The following is a 21,513-nucleotide window of genomic DNA, read 5'->3' as shown; positions in this document are numbered from 1 at the left end:
TGTTGACATCTTGAGATGCACAGGCAATGGAAAATTTAAAAAAAATTACGTTATACAAGGAAACGATTGATAATCGATATTCATTCTTCAAGCCAACCATAACAGTTTAACTATTTCAACATCAGTTAGCTGAAAAATAAAAATAAGTCAAATATGAGGTCATTATCAAAGTATATTACAGACAACTTCGTGGCATTTGTATGTGTATATATATGTATATTTATGACCTTTTACATGTATATATTTCAAATAGAAACAAGCATACAGTTGTCTGTTGCCACTGCTTACGTCAAAATACTTGTTCAGATTCGGGAGTCCATCATCTTGTTTTGAAACCCCCTGTCACCCACAAATGTAAGCGGTACAGAATTAAAAATCATACCATTCAGCCTTCACAGTACATTTGCATGATGTTACAACATACCAAACTTTTCTTTTCCTAAACAAATAACACTCTGATAGAAAAGAAAATGCATTTGGATGATTATGTATATTCACCCTGAAGTTTTTAGGCCGATATTTCTAATTTAATACTTTTCATATCCGTTGTATTAACTGTCAGTTTATAATTAATTACGCAGTTTAAAATATTAACGAATATAAACACGACATGCCTCATTTTAAATTCGCGGTATCGCCACCGATTAACTCATTGCGTAACGCCTGTGATTAGAACATTTCTGCCTTGTATTCGGAAGATCTCGGGTTAAAATCTCAGCATTAACCAGTTCGTATTTGTAATGGTGAAGTGTTGTGTTTTCTTCGCGGTACGGGCTGGATTTTTAAATAATTATTTAGGCGAGATTCTTCTTCAGAGGTTTAACGAGACACTTTCCACGAAGATATAAACGGATTTCGTGTGCGCAGAAATGTGCCATGTAGGATTCACCAACCAGTTACGTGGAGAATCCTCCGTGTGACGTCATCACCCAGGCAGGCAGGCTAATGGAACGGGTCACTGATCCCTGGTAATTCTGCCGTCGTTTTCGTGATTCTGTGAGGTAAAACCTATGATTCTGGTAAACGCGAGAACTTGTTACTCTGGGTGTGTATGTTGAAATACATTTCCTAACTTGTTACCATTACGATGTAACGCGACGTTTGGCTGATTAGCTGTAGATTTTGCGAGTATCATGTGTTGGAATCTGGGCCATGACACCAGATACTTTGAAGTTGTTCGTGATTTTTCTTAGTGTTTTTTTTCTTCTCCCTCCAATCGATGGGACAGGACCAATATCTTTGGCATTATTTCCGTTTCGTCGTCAGTAGTGCTCGTAGCTCCTCACAGCCTCAGTAGCTGGCGTTGTTGCCTCTCATGGAGATGCTCATTCGACGGTCAGCCTTGCTACCCCCTGCCTGGTGATACTGTTGTTGACTCGAGGGTGCGGGTGGCGGGTAACGCCATCTGCGGGGTCGCGACAATAGGTGTCCGTCCGTGGACGCCCGACCCCTAAAAGGAGGCAGAGATTCACTGCTGCTGGCTTCGCTCTCTCTACGTTCATCTGATTCTTCCTCCTCGTCTAGTTCCACCTCTGTCCACCTCCTCCCTGTGTTAACACACGTGAGAAATTGTGATCACACATCATACCTTCAATGGCCTCGACCGACTCAGGATAACTTCGGAGGACATGGATTCCTATTCGAAAGTTGTTCTCTCTGAGTCCCTCTATACGCTCCTTCAGTTTGGCCCTAACATTTTGAATCACCCTGTATATATTTCCCGTATATCATGCTTCTACTTGTATGACAAGGCAAACGTCTTCAGAGATATGGAACAGTTATTTATTATAAAAACAAATAAATGCAAAGCAAAATCTGGACAAGGTACTGGGATTTAAATGTTTGTATAAACGTAAGTCAGAATATTAACATAATTATCTGTCGCCACGGAAGTAAAATACAGCTTAGACTGCAAGGGTTATGACTTAAAAAAAAAATTGTTTGGAAATCTTTTATTCAAACTACGAACATAAAAAACTTAGGCTGATAAAAATATGAGCATAAATGTCACTCCTTAAGATATATGACTTTTAGCTTAGATAAATTGTTTTGAAGTTAATTATGGTACTTACCTACGTTCTTTAGCTACTTCAAGTATCAGCGTGATAAAAATTGACTTAGTTTGGCGTGTTTGCAATGGAAAACGCTTCACTGTGAATATAATAACCTGTTTCATGCCAGATAAGGATTTTCTGTGATACTTTGAATCGAAAGTGTCCGGTCATTGAGATACGAGGCTGGAAAAACAACATTTTCTTTTTTCTTAGATGAAAATGGTAATTGAGGATTTATTTTTGATTTTCACATTACCATATTAGTGAGACAGTTTGCTCATGAGGCCTATACTATTAGCTCTTAACTTTGCTAATCGGGTGTATTCCATAGGAGAAAATATTTAACCTTGGCAGTGCTGACTCACGTGGAAATCCGATGACAGTAATAATTTTATTGCAAATTAATAATTTTAAATTAAAAATCTGTATCATGCGGAATTATTGTCTCTTATATTACTTCACAATGTTCATCGCCATTGCCAAGGTCAATGTTTTTCTTAGTGTTACCAATTAATTATTCGGTCTTTGTCCGTCTAATCACAATTCATATTTAAATTTACAATTAAGATAATTAAAATATCATTTTATGTTCCTCATCGAACAATCGATTTACAATTGGAACATCTTTTTACAACATGTTTCGGTTTCTATACAAACCATCTTCAGGTGTAAAAGTTAAAATTATAAACTTAAAACTTAATTACAATTTATGATATGCAACACTCTCATCTTTGGCAGCTGTAGAACATCAAAAAACATTCACTCCAATATAAAAATGAATCTGGAAGTGAACATCACCAAAAAGTTGCATATCAGAAATTGTAATTAAGTTTTAAGTTTATAATTTTAACTTTTACACCTGAAGATGGTTTATATAGAAACCGAAACATGTTGTAAAAAAAGATGTTCCAATTGTAAATCGATTGTTCGATGAGGAACATAAAATGATATTTTAATTATCTTAATTGTAAATTTTAAATATGAATTGTGATTAGACGGACAAAAACCGAATAATTAATTAAATTTCACAATATGATGCAACTATATCATCTTAGTGTTACCATATGATTTTGAGGCCACAGTTTAAATAGGGGTAGTGAGTGTCTGCCATCAAAATAGTTTTTACACGAATTCAGAAGTAATCCATTGAAACCGTCTTTTTTTTAAAATGTTGATATCCTTGACTTTAAATAGTTTTAACTTGTTTAATTTTTTTTTCAAATTTCTTCCTGGTTTTCTTCAGTTTCTCCCCCCGTTTATTCCTGTCTTTCAAAATTTCTGCAAATTCTACATATCCAGTTATAGCCAACAGTTTTTTATTTGAAAGAATGTTAACCATCGTACTACTTAGGTAAATGTAGAAAGTCTTGAAACTGTGTGTGTACTGCGTTGACCCAGCAAATTATGAACTCTGACCTCACACATGAGAATGGACGTAAGGTTAAAAAATAACGCTTATAGGTTTTTTTTTTTTCAAAAATGAAATTACTAATCTTCCAATTTCTGTAGCGAAAGTGTTTACCTAGCACGACGACAGGTGACACCGCGCTCTGACTTCCGTTGGGTGTGGTAGTTCCGTTCATTGCCAGTTTCGAAGTGCAGATGAATCTTGTTGAATCTGGGCTTACGATCTGTTCAGTGTGGAGGTCGCTGGATGAACGTTTGATTTTGGGGCATTTGCTGTGGACCTTCCAGAAGCGACACACGTCTCGGAAGACAGACCACACCTAAGAAAGATACAATTTACACTTAAAATATGAACAGACTTTGCATCCTGCATCCTCTGGGGACCGATTATGATTCAGAATTAATTTTAAGAAAAAAATTACATTTTAAGAAATTCGGTACGACTCTTGGGAACCGGAAATGGGTAGGCGGTTATGGTTATTAATTTAAATTAATCCCTTGAAATGTGATGATTTTTATGTATGTCATATGCATGATTCTGCTTAGTCACTATTTGCCTTAATGACATCATCGGGACCAGTAACAGGGGTTCGATTCCTGACAGACTACATGCTTATACATTCCAGAAGACGACCGTGTTTAGGATGATTGGTAATTAATTAACTGTAAAGAACGTGGATGAAGAAAGGTCGTGGCTTATTTTAAGGCATCCCAGCATTGAGGTAAATGATAAATAAAACTCAGACCTCTGGATAACGGAGGTCAGAGCCGAGATTTGAGTTAGGGACCTTCTGAATATGAGGTATGAATGCTAACACGTCTGCGGTGTTGACATTCTGAACGCCGTGACCTTTGGAGAAAAGAAAGGGCATGAAGATTAAGCTGGATCAACATCTTTCTGAAAGGCGGGCTTCTGACGTTAGACGTGTTCAATCCTCGACGCGTATCTATGTACCTGTTCAATACTTTCCCTCACAGAAATCTCGTGGAAACAGACACAGCCGATTTCCTTGCTTCGCCTTTGTCCTTCTTCCAGGGACACCATGCGGTCACCCCATTGGTCAGTCTTATTTCCCACCAGGACTACAGGAACGTCTGTTACCGTTTCCTGTAACAGCGTTAGTAAATATTTGTTTAAATCTTGTCAGTCTAATCACAATAAAATTCCTATTAAATATTAAAATATTACCATAATTAACATTTAAATATTTAAAAATATATTAAATGATATTCTCTATCGAAATGTTCGATTTACATTAGAATATCACCTTTTTACACGACATGTTTCAGTTCTAAATGAACCATCTTCAGGTGTATAAAATTATATAAACTTAAAATATAATTTCTTAAATGCAACTTTTAGTCAGATGTTTTTTCAGATTTCAAATGATGTTTTCTTCCAGATTTTATTGTATTTTTTAATATCGTATTCGAAGTTGTTCTGTATGTACGTCGTGCTTAACATGATTTTGTGTGGGTGAACGTTTTGTTGTTGTTTTTGTATCATCCAGAAATGAAGTTGTGGAGGAGTTACGTCCGTCTGGAAGTATTGCCGTGTAAAAGCTAGTATAGGCTGACTGTAAACATGATTGATATTAAACGTACGTGTGCGACTTTAGCTTAAAAACTGGCCCCTTTTTGGTTATCTTGTTCTTCAGTAATGAAAGTATAAAACCTAAAGTAAAGTTGATTTAGGAAGCTGAATGAAACAGAAGGTATGGGGTGTCCAGCGTAACTCGAAACTCGCCTTCTAGCATGCGACGGCTATGTTCTGCGTCGTGACCTGCTCATTTACCGGTAGTTTATTCGCTGTTGATGTTGTGGCGGGTTTCACGTAAAGTTGGACACACCCTGTATAATCCCGTTAAAGTTTGGGTGATAACGAGCCAGAAGGTTTTTACTTTGGCAAAAATACATTTTTCGTACAGACATGTCACACAGTTTGATCATGATGACAGTCATGCTGCTGATGATGATGATTATAGTATACTCTAATCTGCACTTCATGGTTAATATTTAAAAAGTGTCATTGTAAAATCATTACGTTGACATTTTCTCAAAATATACTGTGAAGGAAGTGTTGATAACTTTTAAACATGGATATACGTAATATTTAATAAAATTAGCATATTTTTTATGTAACAGATTTATGATTAAAAGCAGAAGGAAAATCATTCGTCTGGACATTGAAGTCCTGTTCCATTGGACAAAATTAATTACGTACTCAGCGGAACTAATTATTAAGAATTCAGTTATAGTTTCATTTTATAAGAACGTTTTCACAATTATTCTTTAGAAAGATGTAATATAGAAAACATTCACTTAATATGGCCCATTTAAGGTCGATCGAACAATACTTGATATGAGAAATGCGTACAAAATTTTGGTCTGAAAATCGTAAGAGATAACTTGACAGACTTCGACACAGATGGGATATTTTTTTTTTAATGGCTCTGAGTATGTACGCGTGTGAAATGAATTAAACTGGTTCACGAACAGGATTTATCAGCGGGACTTTTTGTGAACGCGTTAAGGAACTTTTCGGGTAATTTCTTCAAAACTCTGTGCGACTCCACTCGCCTCGGCCAAATGGCGAAAAGCTAACAGGCGAGCAGACGTCATATTATAGTAGTGATGGACGGGACTTTGCCGTTTTGAGAATCGTGGTAGGTATTTGAGAAAACAGACACCTTGTTCCCGTTCACCTTGGAGCTATTGGATCCCAGTCTTCGCCGTCTTTTGTTGTAATTGATGAGGAATTTGAGACGATTACACTCGTCAAACGAGCATTTGTCAGTCACGGAGTACATGAGGATAAACGCCTCTGCCCACCGGATGTTCGCTTCGAGGGTGAGACACTCGCTCTCCTGAAACAGAAATTGGCCCTTTGGAGCGAGCGAGCGAGCGAGAGAGAGAGTTAGGAAGGATAGAAAAAGAGTAGAAACAAAGATTAAATGTTTATGATCTGAAGCTTTCGTGGCGAATAAGTATAATAAATTATTTTCGGGCTGTCAGCCGTGTCATGTGGTCGAAAGGCGAAAGAACCATCTACTTCAGTTCCTCTCTGGACGAGGATGGCCCTCGACATATTTTTTACCACCTGAAACGGCTGGTAGCCCGAGAAGAATGTATTATGAAGAGAATATTGTGGTGGAGAGAAAGCATCGCAGAGAATGTTCCCTGGCAATGCCCGTTCGTCCTTCTGGTGACGATAAAGTAAGACGTTAGGAAAAGCTTTATAACAGAGACGCTGGTGGATAACGTTGTTTAAGGAAATAATCCCTGTTTAAAGTACGTGGCATATATAATTACCACTGGTTGTTAAAGGCTTAAAATATTCAAGGTATTTTGGTGACACGAGTTACTTCCGGGAAAGTTTGTCTTGGAGGTAAACAGTTGAACCAATATTTCAATAAGATTTATTTTTAATTAAACATTTGCAGAGGAATCTTTCGAGAAGTTTTAATGATATATGTTTAAAACTCGTTTCTTTTCATTATTAAAACTTTAAACTAGGTCACCTTTGTTTTAATTACCAGAACTCATAATTTTGACTTTGGGCCGTGTTCATAAATACTGTAAGGGGACTGGAGTGGAATGAAAGATGTCACTTAATATCTACGCCTTCATAATTTTTTTCCGTATTGCAATACAGTTAACTTTTGTTTAATAAAATGACGGCACAGAGATGTGCCCTGCATTTCATAAATGAGTTACGGAGTGGAAAATGAGGAAATGACGAAGAACTCATTTAAAGACAGCGAAACAACTGATAAAGTGTAACTGCAAAATTAAAATGAATTATTGTCGGAATGTGATGTTCCTTGTGGGGATAAATATATATATATATATAAAAAAATCTCATCCTACGTTCAGGACAAGGAACTGAAATTTAATCAATGCATTTCTTAATCACCTCAATTTAATTATGATGTTTTTTTTATTAAAATTAAAGCAGTTCGAAGCTAATATTCTGTTACAGACTCCATATTGTACATCGTAAAATTTGTATATTAAGATGTCTGATTTAAATATTTTATCAAGTATCAGACCGCTGGGGAGACCTAGACGTAGATGGGAGGATAATCTCAGGCGGGATCTATGGGAGATAGGAGTTGAAGGAGACTGGATTTTGTTGGCCCAGGACAGGGTCCGGTGGAGGGCTTTGGTTAATTCGGTGATGAACCTTCGGGTTTCATAAGCCATCTAGTTGGTTGGGTCCACTATTTGAGAAGCCTGAGGGGAACAGACCACTGGGGAGACCTAGACGTAGATGGGAGGATAATCTCAGGCGGGATCTATGGGAGATAGGAGTTGAAGGAGACTGGATTTTGTTGGCCCAGGACAGAGCTTTGGTTAATTCGGTGATGAACCTTCGAGTTCCGTAAGCCATCTGGTTGGTTGGGTCCACTATTTGGGAAACCTGAGGGGAAGAGACCTCTGGGGAGACCTAGACGCAGATGGGAGGATAATCTCAGGCGTGATCTATGGGAGATAGGAGTTGAAGGAGACTGGATTTTGTTGGCCCAGGACAGAGCTTTGGTTAATTCGGTGATGAACCTTCGAGTTCCGTAAGCCATCTGGTTAGTTAGTTAGTTAATCAGATATTGATTGTTATTGTCCAAGGCGACTAAAATGTCTTACGTGAGGTTGTCCAGCCGTGTCCAGAATCTCGAATAGCACCATCTCGTTGTCCATTACGGTGTGGAATGTGTAAACTTTCTCCAAATTCGGATCATATTCTCCAATATAGCGGCGTGTTATGAACCGAACTACCAACGCTGTAAGAATAAAATTATCAGATAATTGCCATATTTATTATACTTAAACAATAAAACGCGTGTTATGTGCAACGTCTATGTTCCTTAGTAAACCAGGAATTAGCGAGAAAACAGTGGAACAAAGGACAGACAACAAGAGAAAATTTCTTTTCTTATCTCACGGTCCCCTTTTCAGACTCGTTTTACTAAATTAGAGCTGTGTTTTGTTCTTTTCATGTTGAATCACATTTCTGCTTATTCTGTTCTCATGCTGAAACTTCAAGCGAAGATCGCGTGTATCACAGCGGATCGTGTCTCGAGAACTTGCTCGTTTCAAGATTCTATTGTCTCTTAGTTAAATAATGGTCGCGAAATAAAACAGAAGCTACATGAAAAGGTTTTAAATTAATTTAAAAAAAGATCGTCCATTATTTAACCATTTAAAACCCGAAACTCGTGTAAAATAATATTTAAGAATTCAGCCCGTACCGCGAAGAAAACACTACACTTCACCATTACAAAGATCGAAAATAATATTTTAAGAATTCAGTCCGTACCGCGAAGAAAACACTACACTTCACCATTACAAAGATCGAAAATAATATTTTAAGAATTCAGTCCGTACCGCGAAGAAAACACTACACTTCACCATTACAAAGATCGAAAATAATATTTTAAGAATTCAGTCCGTACCGCGAAGAAAACACTACACTTCACCATTACAAAGATCGAAAATAATATTTTAAGAATTCAGTCCGTACCGCGAAGAAAACACTACACTTCACCATTACAAAGATCGAAAATAATATTTTAAGAATTCAGTCCGTACCGCGAAGAAAACACTACACTTCACCATTACAAAGATCGAAAATAATATTTTAAGAATTCAGCCCGTACCGCGAAGAAAACACTACACTTCACCATTACAAAGATCGAAAATAATGTTTTAAGAATTCAGTCCGTACCGCGAAGAAAACACTACACTTCACCATTACGAAGATCAACTGGTTAACGCTGTTTAAGGAAATAATCGCTGTTTACAACTGAGAATCATACGAAACACATTTATATTCATTGTTGATAAAGGACATTTGAAGTGAATAGGTTTTTCAATCGTGTCACCATTAAAACGGATGACTGAATAATAGCTAATTGTCATAAGGAACCGTTATATCATCGATTTAGCTTGTTTCTGATGCTAGAAGCTTCATTCTGGTACGAGTATACGTTTCTGTGTACGTAATGCTTTCACATGACAACAATGAACAATGCCCAATTCCGGCATCCGAAGTTGTAACAGTCTTGTTAGTACATCGTCCTTAATAACCTTATATCGATCCAAATTAGATCATTAGTACGTTGTCTGGTTTCTACATTGGCGTTCCTTTGTAGGGAAATGCAGCAGACACAGCTCTGTTCAGAGTCTGTTATTGACAAGCAGGTTAACTCAGAGCTAACGCATCTGGGCGTTATGCGTACATATTTTGGAATACCTTCAGTGAATTTAACGGATACAAGTAATTATAAACCCTATAATTTCAAAACCAAATTACATTAATTGACTAAAGAACATATCGAATATTATAGGTATATTTGTCGATCCATTTTTACATCGGGGTTCAAACTTAACAGAACAGAAAGTTTATTTGGCGATGGACTGGGTCAAATGTAAGTTAGAATGTGACAGAGAGATTAAAATTCTCCGAATGTTGTAAAAGTAAGTTTTTGGAACAGCAGACAGGAACTTTATTTATTATTATTTAGTGTTCTGTCTGACGACAGGTCCATATGAACAGGATCCTTCCATCCTTTTCTCGGACTGGGACCTGTTCATATACGTTATTGGCAGATGATCCAGAAGTGGTTTGCCATTGCCTTCTTCTGTGTGTGAATGGAGTAATTGTTGGGATGCCACGGAGAAACCGGGGAAGCCCCCGGAAGAAAACTCCGTGTTGCCTAGACCACGGTCTTGCCCAACACAAGTTATAAATTCGGGCACCGCCGGGAATCGAACCCGAGACCCCCAGGATTACAAGGCCAGCGTTCTAACCGCTAGACCACCTCATCTTATTATTTATTTAGTGTTCTGTCTGACGACAGGTCCATATGAACAGGATCCTTCCATCCTTTTCTCGGACTGGGACCTGTTCATATACGTTCTTGGCAGATGATCCAGAAGTGGTTTGCCATTGCCTTCTTCTGTGTGTGAATGGAGTAATTGTTGGGATGCCACGGAGAAACCGGGGAAGCCCCCGGAAGAAAACTCCGTGTTGCCTAGACCACGGCCTTGCCCAACACAAGTTATAAATTCGGGCACCGCAGGGAATCGAACCCAAGACCCCAGGATTACAAGGCCAGCGTACTAACCGCTAGACCACCGTGGCGGTCAGACAGGAACTTCAAAACATCTTCTCCACATTGTTATAAACGGCTGAAAAATGTGACTGCTCTCAGTGCAGAACAGTCACAAGTGCCATGTGTGAGTAGCATTAATATTCAATTGAGTGTCGAAGCCATCTTGCTAATTTATTCAATTACTATTGTATTGTACTATCGTAAATGTTGAAAGAAATTAACATTTTTGATACTAAACTGTAATTAAATTTATTCCAACAGTATATTTGCAAATAGTACTGAAAGTATTAAACTCATAACCGTGACGAACATTGGTTAAATGTCGGAATTTCGTACGAAAATTTAAAATTTTGTCACGTCCTGGCTAATAATATAATGTAATATAATATAAACGAAATGTAATGTGATGTAATGTAATATAAAATACATTAACAACAAAGTAACACATCGCAGACGGAAGGATAGGTATTAACGTTTTCAAATTTACAGACGAGAAAAGCAATAATGTTATTAACAACCATTAGAGTTCAAAAGCCTTCATGTCGACTGTCGTGCGGGCGTTTGAAATGAGAGAGTTCGTCTCATCCATTGTTGTGAACGTTTAGGGCAGATTGCATTGGACAGGAACACAATAGAAGCTGACATTACCACTGACCTCTGGGGCTTTTGTTGTAATGCGGCATTACCACATCAAGTCCTCTCGCTATTATTATTAACTCACGTTCCACAGCGAAGGGCACACAAACCCTTGAAAGCCCAGTGGTAATTATATATTCCACCTGCTCTGAATTTTCCACACAGAATATATTTGTATGTACCGTATGATTCTAAACTTAAACAGCGTTAACCAGTTGATCTTTTAAACGGTGAAGTGTGGTGTTTTCTTCGCGGTACGGACTGAATTCTTAAGTTTCATTTGAAAGAGCTTCGGCTCCAAAGGTTAATTAGCGTTTTTGTCGTATTATTTCCTTAAACAGCGTTAACCAGTTGATCTTCGTAATGGTGAAGTGTAGTGTTTTCTTCGCGGTACGGACTGAATTCTTATATAATATTCATATGGGCTTCGGGCTTCCACGTTGCTTTGCAGCCCTCCCAGTGTTAACATCAAAATTCCGCTCTATAGTAACCCCCCCCCCCCATATTAACGTAAATCTTTTTCCAAACGCCGCCCCTCCAAGGCCAATATCAAAATTCAAAATTAACGCAAAGACTCTGATCAACCTCTCCATTTCTTAACCCATCCTGTCTCCTAAATCCCTTGCCCTTATTAAACCTATTTATACCAGAAGGACGAGCGGGCAATGCCTGGGAACCTTCATTGCCTCAAACAAACTTTATACCAGCCCCCCCCCCCATTTATAACGTTAGTGCATGTCGCTACTTCCCCATTTTCTCTTCTCTCTCTCTCTCTCTCTCTCTCTCTCTTTCTTCGTGCTTTAAAAAGTTTAAAGCTGAAAATTTCATAAAGGAAGTTACAATTTAATAAATCCTGGAGAAATCATTTGAATAACTTTTCTGGTGCAGTGAATGATTTGTTGAGTTTCTGATATTAGCCATTATTACGACAGCCAGCGAAGAAGGAGGCTGTCCTGGTGGATGTGTTGACCTCAGGTCTTTGCTGACTCTCGTGGCCATTTCAAACCTATCTTTCGCCTCTCTGTTTCCGTTCTGTTGTCTCTCTGATGGACGCGCGTACCGGAAATGCAGCTTTGGCAATCCATTTACCTGTTACGTCTCTGTTGGTTATCGCTCTCTGCCTTAAATTTCTTATTCTCTTGTTGCATCCAATTTCAAAATCGTGTTCCATTAAACTTACTCGACCTTTTCCGGTTCTTTTCGAAGCTTCCAACGCAGTTCCCCCTCTTCGTTTCAGTAATTCATTTAAATTCGTAAATAAAGTTTGGTGAAAAGTAGGCGTACTTCGGTCTGAAAAGGGGATGTTAATGGAACGGATTACACTCCGTGCATTAGCGTGCACAGACGACAGGCAGTGAAGAGGAGTTAGCATTTTTATTCGGTCACGACAAGATCTGTCAGAGCGACGTGCACACCAAAATTCGGTGTGAACTTTGCAGAAATTTAACTTCTGCTGTAACACGATAAATGTCTGTTGTATTTTGAGAATATTTGAGAACGAGGGTAAAAAAAAAGAATTCGAAATTGAATTCACGAGGAAATTAAAATATTATCCTAAGCGTCCTGTACTTAATCACTCAGTCTTTGTTCTTATTTTAAAGCGACAGACCGTGATTCACGACCATATAAAGCGACAGACAGAATTATGTAATCTTTTGTACACTTTAATCCTTACGTTTTTAGACATCAGACGGGGCGATAGGTTATGATCTCCAAGCATCCCCCAAATTTGATCTACTTTTTCCCTAATAGTGATGAAGTGACAGGAGACTGGAGAAAATTACATAATGAGTAACTCCATAATTGTACTCTTTACAAAAAAAAATATTAGGATGATAGCATCAGGGAGGGTGAGATGGGTAGGACACGTAGCGCGCATTAAGAGAAATATAAATGCGTAGAAGAGGTTTTTTAGAAGCTTGAGAGGAGGAGACTTCTTTTAAGACCTAGATGTAGATGGCAGGCTAATATTAAGATTAGTCTTCGGGTGTTATAATTAATTGAAGGGTGTGGATTGGATTAATCTGGCTGAGGTTAGAGACCAACGGTGGTGGGTTGTAACTAACACGGTAATGAACCTTCAAATTCTATAAGCCGCGGAAAATATCTTGACTAGCTCAGCTAATTAAGGAACACTCCGCTCCATGAAGTTGGTTGCCATGTTAATCCAGGATTCTGAATATAAGGCATATAAGTCTCTGTGTCGTAAAGTTGACTGGGGTTTTGTCTGTTGTCTTCTGATGTTACTTTCTCACAGTTTACAGTCTTCAGTCTTAAAGAGCCTTTGTGTAAGACAAGTCTGATTCGGGGAAGGTCTGTCTGTCGTTCCGTAAAATTAGACGAAGAATCGATTACTTGTAGGAAGGAATGTAAAACCACAAGAATATATTTCCCTTTAAAAGGACACATATTTTTCAGGTCCACCGTAATTTATCTATGAAGATATATTTTTTTCACATTTTTTTATCTTAAATAACTCATCAGAGTCTCATAAATTATTTAATGACACAAATTAATAGACACAGTTATTTCGTTTTGGGGCGCGTTAATAAGATGCAAATGGCGTCGGAAACTGAATTTATGAACGACGTCTGCGAAAAATTTCTTTAAGATCAGGAATTAAACCTCACTCACTCATCCACCGACTCGCGTTCCCAAGGTGACACTTAAAAAGCTTTGTGCAAGGACTATATTATATATATATATATATATATATATATATATATATATATTCAGTGTTCTGTCTGACGACAGGTCCATATGAACAGGATCCTTCCATCCTTTTCTCGGACTGGGACCTGTTCATATACGTTCTTGGCAGATGATCCAGAAGTGGTTTTCCATTGCCTTCTTCTGTGTGTGAATGGAGTAATTGTTGGGATGCCACGGAGGAAAACTCCGTGTTGCCTAGACCACGGCCTTGCCCAACACAAGTTATAAATTCGGGCACCGCCGGGAATCGAACCCGAGACCCCAGGATTACAAGGCCAGCGTTCTATCCGCTAGACCACCTCATCTTATTATTATTTAGTGTTCTGTCTGACGACAGGTCCATATGAACAGGATCCTTCCATCCTTTTCTCGGACTGGGACCTGTTCATATACGTTCTTGGCAGATGATCCAGAAGTGGTTTGCCATTGCCTTCTTCTGTGTGTGAATGGAGTAATTGTTGGGATGCCACGGAGGAAAACTCCGTGTTGCCTAGACCACGGCCTTGCCCAACACATCCATGTTTAACGCTGACATGCACGATTCTTAATATTGTTACCAGGGACGATACTGTCATGCGACATTTATTTACTCGCAGATAAATTCATTAGAAAACACGTGAATACCGCTAAATTATTATCGTATTAGAAGGTTGTTAAAGGAAAAACAACATGTAGTTTTCTAAGTGGGTTATGTTCGTGCTTTGTGCTTTCAGAGGAACTAGCTCAGTTTAGTGACTAGGTTACTAGCTGGTCGACCGTGGTTTGGTTCCCGGCAAGAACACGATTCAAATGGGTCCTGGTAAGGCGTCTGGGCGTGACGTTAACTCCTTCCAGTGTCGACTTTAAAAATGCCCCCATACGTCTACATTGCGTGGTGCGAAATAATTGCCAGGGACAACTTTTTATATTATCTGTGAGATTATTTATTTTAATCCGTCTTATCACAATATTTAAAATTTCTTATAATTAAGATAATAAAATATCATTCATGTTCCTTATCGATTGATCGATTTACATTTCGGAACATTTACACAACATGTTTCGGTTTTTATAAAACCATCATCAGGTGTAAAATATATCTAAGAGCTTAAAACTCAATATCTGTGAGATTTTTTGACTTTAACGAAAAAATTATAGGTTGATAGCTGCACTGATGTTAAGACATGAAAAGTTGCCAGGCATTATTTAAGACTTCTTGTTGTAAAAAAACGTAAGATCATTTGCCCACAATTTTTTTTTCGAACAATGCTGTATGTGATTTTCAGAATTCCCGGCACTTAAAAAAAATTTTAAGTTTCAAAATTTTCAACTCTGTTCACGCCGTTAACATTGTTTTACCTTGGTTCGGATTATAATGAGTGAAGATGGCTTCAGTTCTTAATATCTGACCATCAGACTCCTAACATGTGTTTGCTCTGCTGGAATGTAAGACCGATATAATTTGGTCTTAGCAGATCTTTTTGGTGTGGTAAATCTTTGTACAGTCTGTCGCCAGGTTTCAGGGCGATCACAATCAGTTAATACAGGATTAAAGCGATCTACCGCTTTTCCGTTGCTTGGCAACCATTTACTTCATAAAATAATCGCCATGCCCACTGGGTTAAATAATAGAAAACAGGTCAAAGTGAATGTATATTTTTAAGTTTGTTATCATGAATAAGGAAATTCACTATTTCAGCGTAGTTTATTTTAAGAAAACCCCGGTCGAAAATCGGGCGATTTATTTTAGTATCACGTAAAAAATAAAATCTTGTAATCCTGGGGTCTCGGGTTCGATTCCCGGCGGTGCCCGAATTTATAACTTGTGTTGGGCAAGGCCGTGGTCTAGGCAACACGGAGTTTTCCTCCGTGGCATCCCAACAATTACTCCATTCACACACAGAAGAAGGCAATGGCAAACCACTTCTGGATCATCTGCCAAGAACGTATATGAACAGGTCCCGGTCCGAGAAAAGGATGGAAGGATCCTGTTCATATGGACCTGTCGTCAGACAGAACATTAAATAAAAATAAAAATCATAGTGCAGACATTGGTTTAGTTTCCCAACAGTGCCGAATTTACGTGTCGCTAAAGTTTGGATTTTAACTTACAGTTTTAATTTATAAGCTCACATTTCTTTTTAAACAACCAGGAAAAAGACAGCGCTGATGGAATTTTTTCCACATAAACATCACTGAAATGCAGTAAACCTACTTGTTTGAAACTGTCGGCGCATTGCCTCCCACAGAAAGTGTTATTGTTTCACGATGAGCTGATACTCTGTAAAGCTCTCTCCGCCCCAGTGAACGGGTGTCCAGACAATGTTCATTGTTCTGTCCTAATCCAGGCTTAGAATTTAGATTCAAATACGTGATTATGGGACAACAGACGTGAAGGATTGTGGTAGATTAGAGGCGTTTGTTTTTAATTATTTAAATTAGTTCTGTTCGCATTTTGAGAGACAAAATCAGCTAACAAGTCGAGGGGTTGAAGTGACAATCCTTGGACTGATTATTTCGCGTTTAAACTTTTTTATTTTAAAGATGGGCGATTTATTTTTGGTCTTGTCATTCGTCTTTTCATCGCTGAAGAACATTTTACTGCGAAGCTGCAAAGATATTACGGAGGCGTTACTAATTAGCTCTCTGTGTGTGGTTCAGGAAAATTTCATGTCACGTCATCACAGCGTTAACGTTCTGAATTGAGTAGCATAAGGGGGGGGGGGGGGGGGGGGGGAAACAGGGAATATTTGTTTTCAGTGAAAAATGATCTACGTTGGCAGCATCGTAAAAATATAGGTACAGTCAAGGCAAAATGTTCGCCTTTCACAGAAAATTAACTCTAAATCCTGTATCACGTAAGAAGAAATGGTTAACATTTTCCAATAAATTATTTCATTTCTAAGTGATAATTCATTGAAATACAACTCTCAAAATTTGAAAGTAAGTTTTGCCTAGGGCAGGAAGAAATATTCTTTGTGATTATATTTGTCAGCTACAGTTTATGATACTTTCAGTTTAAGCGATAATACATTTTTGCAGTATTGTATAATTTAATTTTTCCCGAATATCTGTATTTCTGCATATCTCTCTGCGTCAGTTACGTCACAAATATTATCTTCTGTATCGTTTTAAAACAGGGTTTAGGCTTACAGATGAACACTCAGATCTTGCTTGAATCTTCCAGTTATATAAAAGTCATATAATCGTCCTGATGATGGCAGCAGTAAACACCTCTGAAACGTCTGCTAGGAGACAAAACAGCGCAACATCCCAGAGTAAATTATTAATCCTTTACAATTCTGATCCGTCGTTTGAAAATCTTTAGAATTTGCATCCGTAAGAAATTCGCTTTACGTCATCAAAAAGTTTTCTTTTCCTTATTCTTCCTTGGACATGCCTTTTTATTTTCACTTTGCACGCTTGTTTTTAAATTTTACTTTAAATAATCTGTGAGGTTAAACACAGACTAATTACAGATTCTATAATGAGAAGCTAGCAGTCACTCAGCTAGTCAACAAATACCCCCCAACGCTTATGGAACAAAAAGGTCCATTACCGTCTTCGCAAGATGTGGCCATCAGTTCGTATCTTGAGCCAGCTCAATCTAGTCCACACGCCCACAAAATTCTTGTAATAGTAATTTTAAAATTATCCTTCCATCCACGTCTAGTTCTGTAAGTGATCTCTTACCTTGAAACTTTGAAATTAAAAATTTATAAGCATTTTTCAATTTCTTCCACAAGTGATACGTACCTATATCATTTCATTTTCCTTGCCTTTATCACCATAGTAGTCTGGTGAGTAGTTTAAACTATGAAAAAGGATTATCACCAGCCTCTGTACCTCTGTTAACACGAGGCTAAAAGTATAAAGTCTGTATAAAGAGGAATGATGGACTGTTTTAAAGCCATTTATATGATTATATTACGTTATAACACAGGTAAAGCTAACTTTAGTTTATAATTATTTCTCTCGCGAACGTAGTGCTTTGATGTAATTACCTGCTTGTCACTGTACGCGTGTTATTGCTAATTTATATTCTACTTTGTATTCTGACGCAATACATCGTCGGTACCAGTTTCACTAAAATTAGAATTCTGTCATGACAACCCCGTGTTCCTGCAAAGCTTCTACGTTTAAAAAAAATCCCCTTTGTCGTATGACGTTTTTAACTGTCTGCCCGTCCAAATGCGCGACTGTATATTGATTTCTGGCCTTAAATATATTTGTAAAGCATCGAAAATATATATTTATTTATTTATTTATTTCTCATTCTGATCGTTACAAAGATTATACATCGAAGTTTTACTTTAAATGACGTGTCTGTTCACCAGATCTAATGGTTCTATGAACTAAAGTGAGTGAGGGGTGACACGCATTCTGTGTAGAATTCTGAAATACTTTCTCTGTTGATGAGTTCCGATAGAATTTCACATTTACTGCGCAAATAGGACATAGGTATAAATACATACCAGATAGCTGGTCTACAGCCGGTCTAATCCTACTTACAGATGACCATCGACATTATTGGTGTTACGTGTATGTTATTTTTTCCTGCTTAAAATTAAAATATGTAAGGCTTGTGAAAAATGAGAAATGCTTATAAAATTTTTTGTCGGAAACCTGAAGGGGATGTACTACTGTAAATGTGAATTTTCAAAATAAATCATTCAGATGGGGGGAATTGAAATCATTTCGTGAAATGAAAAAAAATGTAAAGTTATATCTCAGAATTTACCCGGAAGCCCTGAGGAAAGCCATAAAATATAAGAGCCGTTCATGGGCCCGAGATTTGAATCCGTGACCTCCAAAATAAGAACAGAAGTGACGTGTAATATGGTACGTACTGCCTCCATCATCAGGGTCTATTGTGAGCTATTTATAAGACATTATTAATCGCGAATTGAAGATTTAGAAGCAGAAACAGAGAGAAATTGTCAGAATTACTCCCAACTGTTGATAGATAACACGGCTTAATGCGTAGGTTATGCAGAACACATCCTGCTTCAGGATTCGAGATTTTCTCCAGGCACTCACCGGACTTCCCAACACCGCCCTGACCGAGAACCATCACCTTGAGAGGCTTCTGACGTGAACACAGTCCGATTTTACAGAATGAGGATTTTGGTGATGAGGATGCCGTCATAATTTGCCGATGGTTGTGAAGTGTCTGGTGGACTGGCGGCTGGTCGAGACCCTCTGAAGCAGGGAGTTGCCGGTCTGATTGCTTCCGTCACCTCACGTCATGTTCTGGACTCATCTTCTGTCCCTGAAAGAACAAACAGAAATGCGAGTTAACTTCCGGAAACCCATCTAAATATTATTAAATAATTCACTCAGTCCCGCAATGTCCCTTCTTATTTATGAATAAAACTTATTTATCATATCTCCCATTCGTGCTACATGTTGCACCCATGAAATCCTCCTTGATTTCGTCATCTTAATAGGCATAGAATTTGGTGAGAAATAGAAATTATAAAATTTCTCTGCGCAGTTTGTTTCAAGCCATCATTTACTTCCTGTGACCTAAGGTCACGCGTTCTCGTCACAACCCTCGTCTCAAACAGGAATTAGACGTTATTACTGCAAACCTACAGAAATGTTATCATCGGCTGAACTGACATCTCAACCAATCGACTTTCTTTTCAAATAAAATACTTCGCACAGTTGGTATCTAAGCAATAAATTCCTTTCGTAACATTTTTTCGTAGATCGGTTGTGTTAGTTTAGTCGTTTTTTTTTGATGGGGCTGAGGCGTGGTGTCTGCAGTCGTGTCGTGTTAATTTGTGTTAATCTCGCAGTGGAGGGGTGATTGAACAGAGGCTGTTGTAAATCTTATTTTGTCACGTCTGTGCTAGTGACGTTAGGAAGGGTCGGTCTTGTTCTTTAATTACAATCAGAACAATTAATTTGATTGAGCGAGAGTCTATATCTTTGTCTCTTACAGTGATGAATGCAGCGAGCCTCGAAATTTTGTATAATTTTTTTTTCTGTTTCTACAGTGCGTGCTTTCTTTCCAGTCCAGCTTATCCTCAGTGGATTTCATCACACAAATAATACATGACTAAAAAATTCTACAAATTCTAAAGATCGTCATTTTGCATTTTTGTGATTTTTTTTCGAACCAAATTTTCTCCCCAATATGTTTAATTTTCTCACTAAAATTATAAAAAAAACAAGTAAAATACGTCAGCTTATGAAATTCAAGTATTTATATCACAATATTCTTTATAATAATTTAATTAAGTTGTTTTATTCTAAAAATTAGTTCTTATAAAGTGTTTATATCCTTTTTACCTTACCTGTACAACATCCCGTTCGCCTCAGATTTTACCGAAGTATTAAATTACAATAGCACCGCAGAGCTGTGACAGCTGTTCTCCGATGAATCAGTCTCAGATAACTCTGCATAAGACGAATGTATGTCTCTCGCACGGTCCGTAGCCAAAGTGTCCGCTCAGCTCCAGCTCAGAGGCCGAACTGATACAATTTATGCTTCATTGTTCGGGTCACATTAAAACAGGTCTGGACACTTTGACTATCGCAGTAATTGATAGCCGGCGAGGCCAGCATCTTGCAATGTTGCGAAATGGAATCGTTATCAATAATTACGTAAGAGTGACTAGGCTATGGGGTGGAATACGGGCGTTCGATTTCCGCCACGGGAAAGAGATTTTTATATTCTCCAGACTGGCACTGCTGCCCACCCAGTCTCCTATCTGATGCATACCCCATCTTCTTTCCCCCAGCGCTGAGGTCAAGAATGCTGTGTTTATAGCTGCATTATCTGTGCATGGTTATAAACTAATTTTATCAAGATATTTGAGTGTAAACCTTTAGCAAGGGACCCAATCAACTCTTCACAAACAGCGCTCTCATGAGACAGCCTCGGTCTCCAGCCACGTCAGTAAACTGAGGACAAGAACATTGGATTTCTAGACTTTTAAGCACGTGACACGGTTGGTAGCCCGAGAGAAATTTATTAAAGCGTTTTCAGATACTTAAAATAATATAGCACGGATTAGTCGTCTGTGGAATGAGAAAATGAGATGATAAGTTTAATTAATGTGACTGCATGGTCGCACATCTTTTCAGGCTAATTTGTCTACTGAAGTATTTATTTAAAATAAGAACGATCCTAATTTTTCACTTCAAGTAGCAACCACCCGCTCGTAATTCACCCCCACGTCTGAAATAACACGTTCTGAGCGTGTTCTGTTTCACGTACAGTTGAATGAAGCTGTAGGCGAATGCTGCAAATTATTTTCTGCAAAGTTGCACGGGTTTGCTGTAATTTCTATTAGCTGATTTAATTGTATTGATAAACAACAGGATGAATGACGTAGGAAAATAATTCAGGATTTGCGCCACACGCGCGGATTAACTATTTAGATACCTGCGTTACCTTGGAACCCTGAAATCAAAGGAAGATAATTCCTTAAAAATCTCTGTAATCATCGACAAAAGAGGACTTCAATCCAGGAAATCAGAATCTGCATGCAAATCGGTTCAAGACTGAGTTCAGTGCCTTAATTTGACGAACGCAGTCCATAAAATACGCGGAATTTTTTGAATGGTCAAACGAGTATCACAATTTCAGGTAGATG

The 21,513-nt window shown here is 38.0% G+C and overlaps 1 protein-coding gene across 4 annotated transcripts in view; it reads right to left on the bottom strand.

Moving 5' to 3' along the window:
- Window positions 1-143: 143 nt before the first annotated feature.
- The window catches only part of LOC110833912 (ras-related and estrogen-regulated growth inhibitor), a 38,872-nt gene continuing 17,502 nt past the window's right edge, over window positions 144-21,513 (bottom strand). For 2 of the 4 annotated variants that reach the window (XM_022072519.2, XM_022072530.2), the window contains exons 2-7: window positions 18,944-19,175; window positions 8,106-8,242; window positions 6,152-6,328; window positions 4,417-4,569; window positions 3,577-3,781; window positions 144-1,547 (exon numbers count right to left, since the gene is read on the bottom strand). In XM_022072519.2, the coding sequence (XP_021928211.1) occupies window positions 1,291-1,547; window positions 3,577-3,781; window positions 4,417-4,569; window positions 6,152-6,328; window positions 8,106-8,242; window positions 18,944-19,052 (1,038 nt within the window). In that variant the 5' untranslated portion in view covers window positions 19,053-19,175 and the 3' untranslated portion in view covers window positions 144-1,290. Of the gene's footprint in view, window positions 1,548-3,576; window positions 3,782-4,416; window positions 4,570-6,151; window positions 6,329-8,105; window positions 8,243-18,943; window positions 19,176-20,208; window positions 20,403-21,513 lie in introns of those variants that run through there. The other 2 variants (XM_022072509.2, XM_022072533.2) reach the window with 2 other exon arrangements.

This window comes from Zootermopsis nevadensis, unplaced genomic scaffold (genome assembly GCF_977971745.1).
Source record: "Zootermopsis nevadensis isolate Lab colony 2312 unplaced genomic scaffold, Znev_1.0 Znev_ptg000001l, whole genome shotgun sequence".
NCBI lineage: Eukaryota > Metazoa > Arthropoda > Insecta > Blattodea > Termopsidae > Zootermopsis > Zootermopsis nevadensis.
This window is presented reverse-complemented; position numbering and strand designations above follow the sequence as displayed.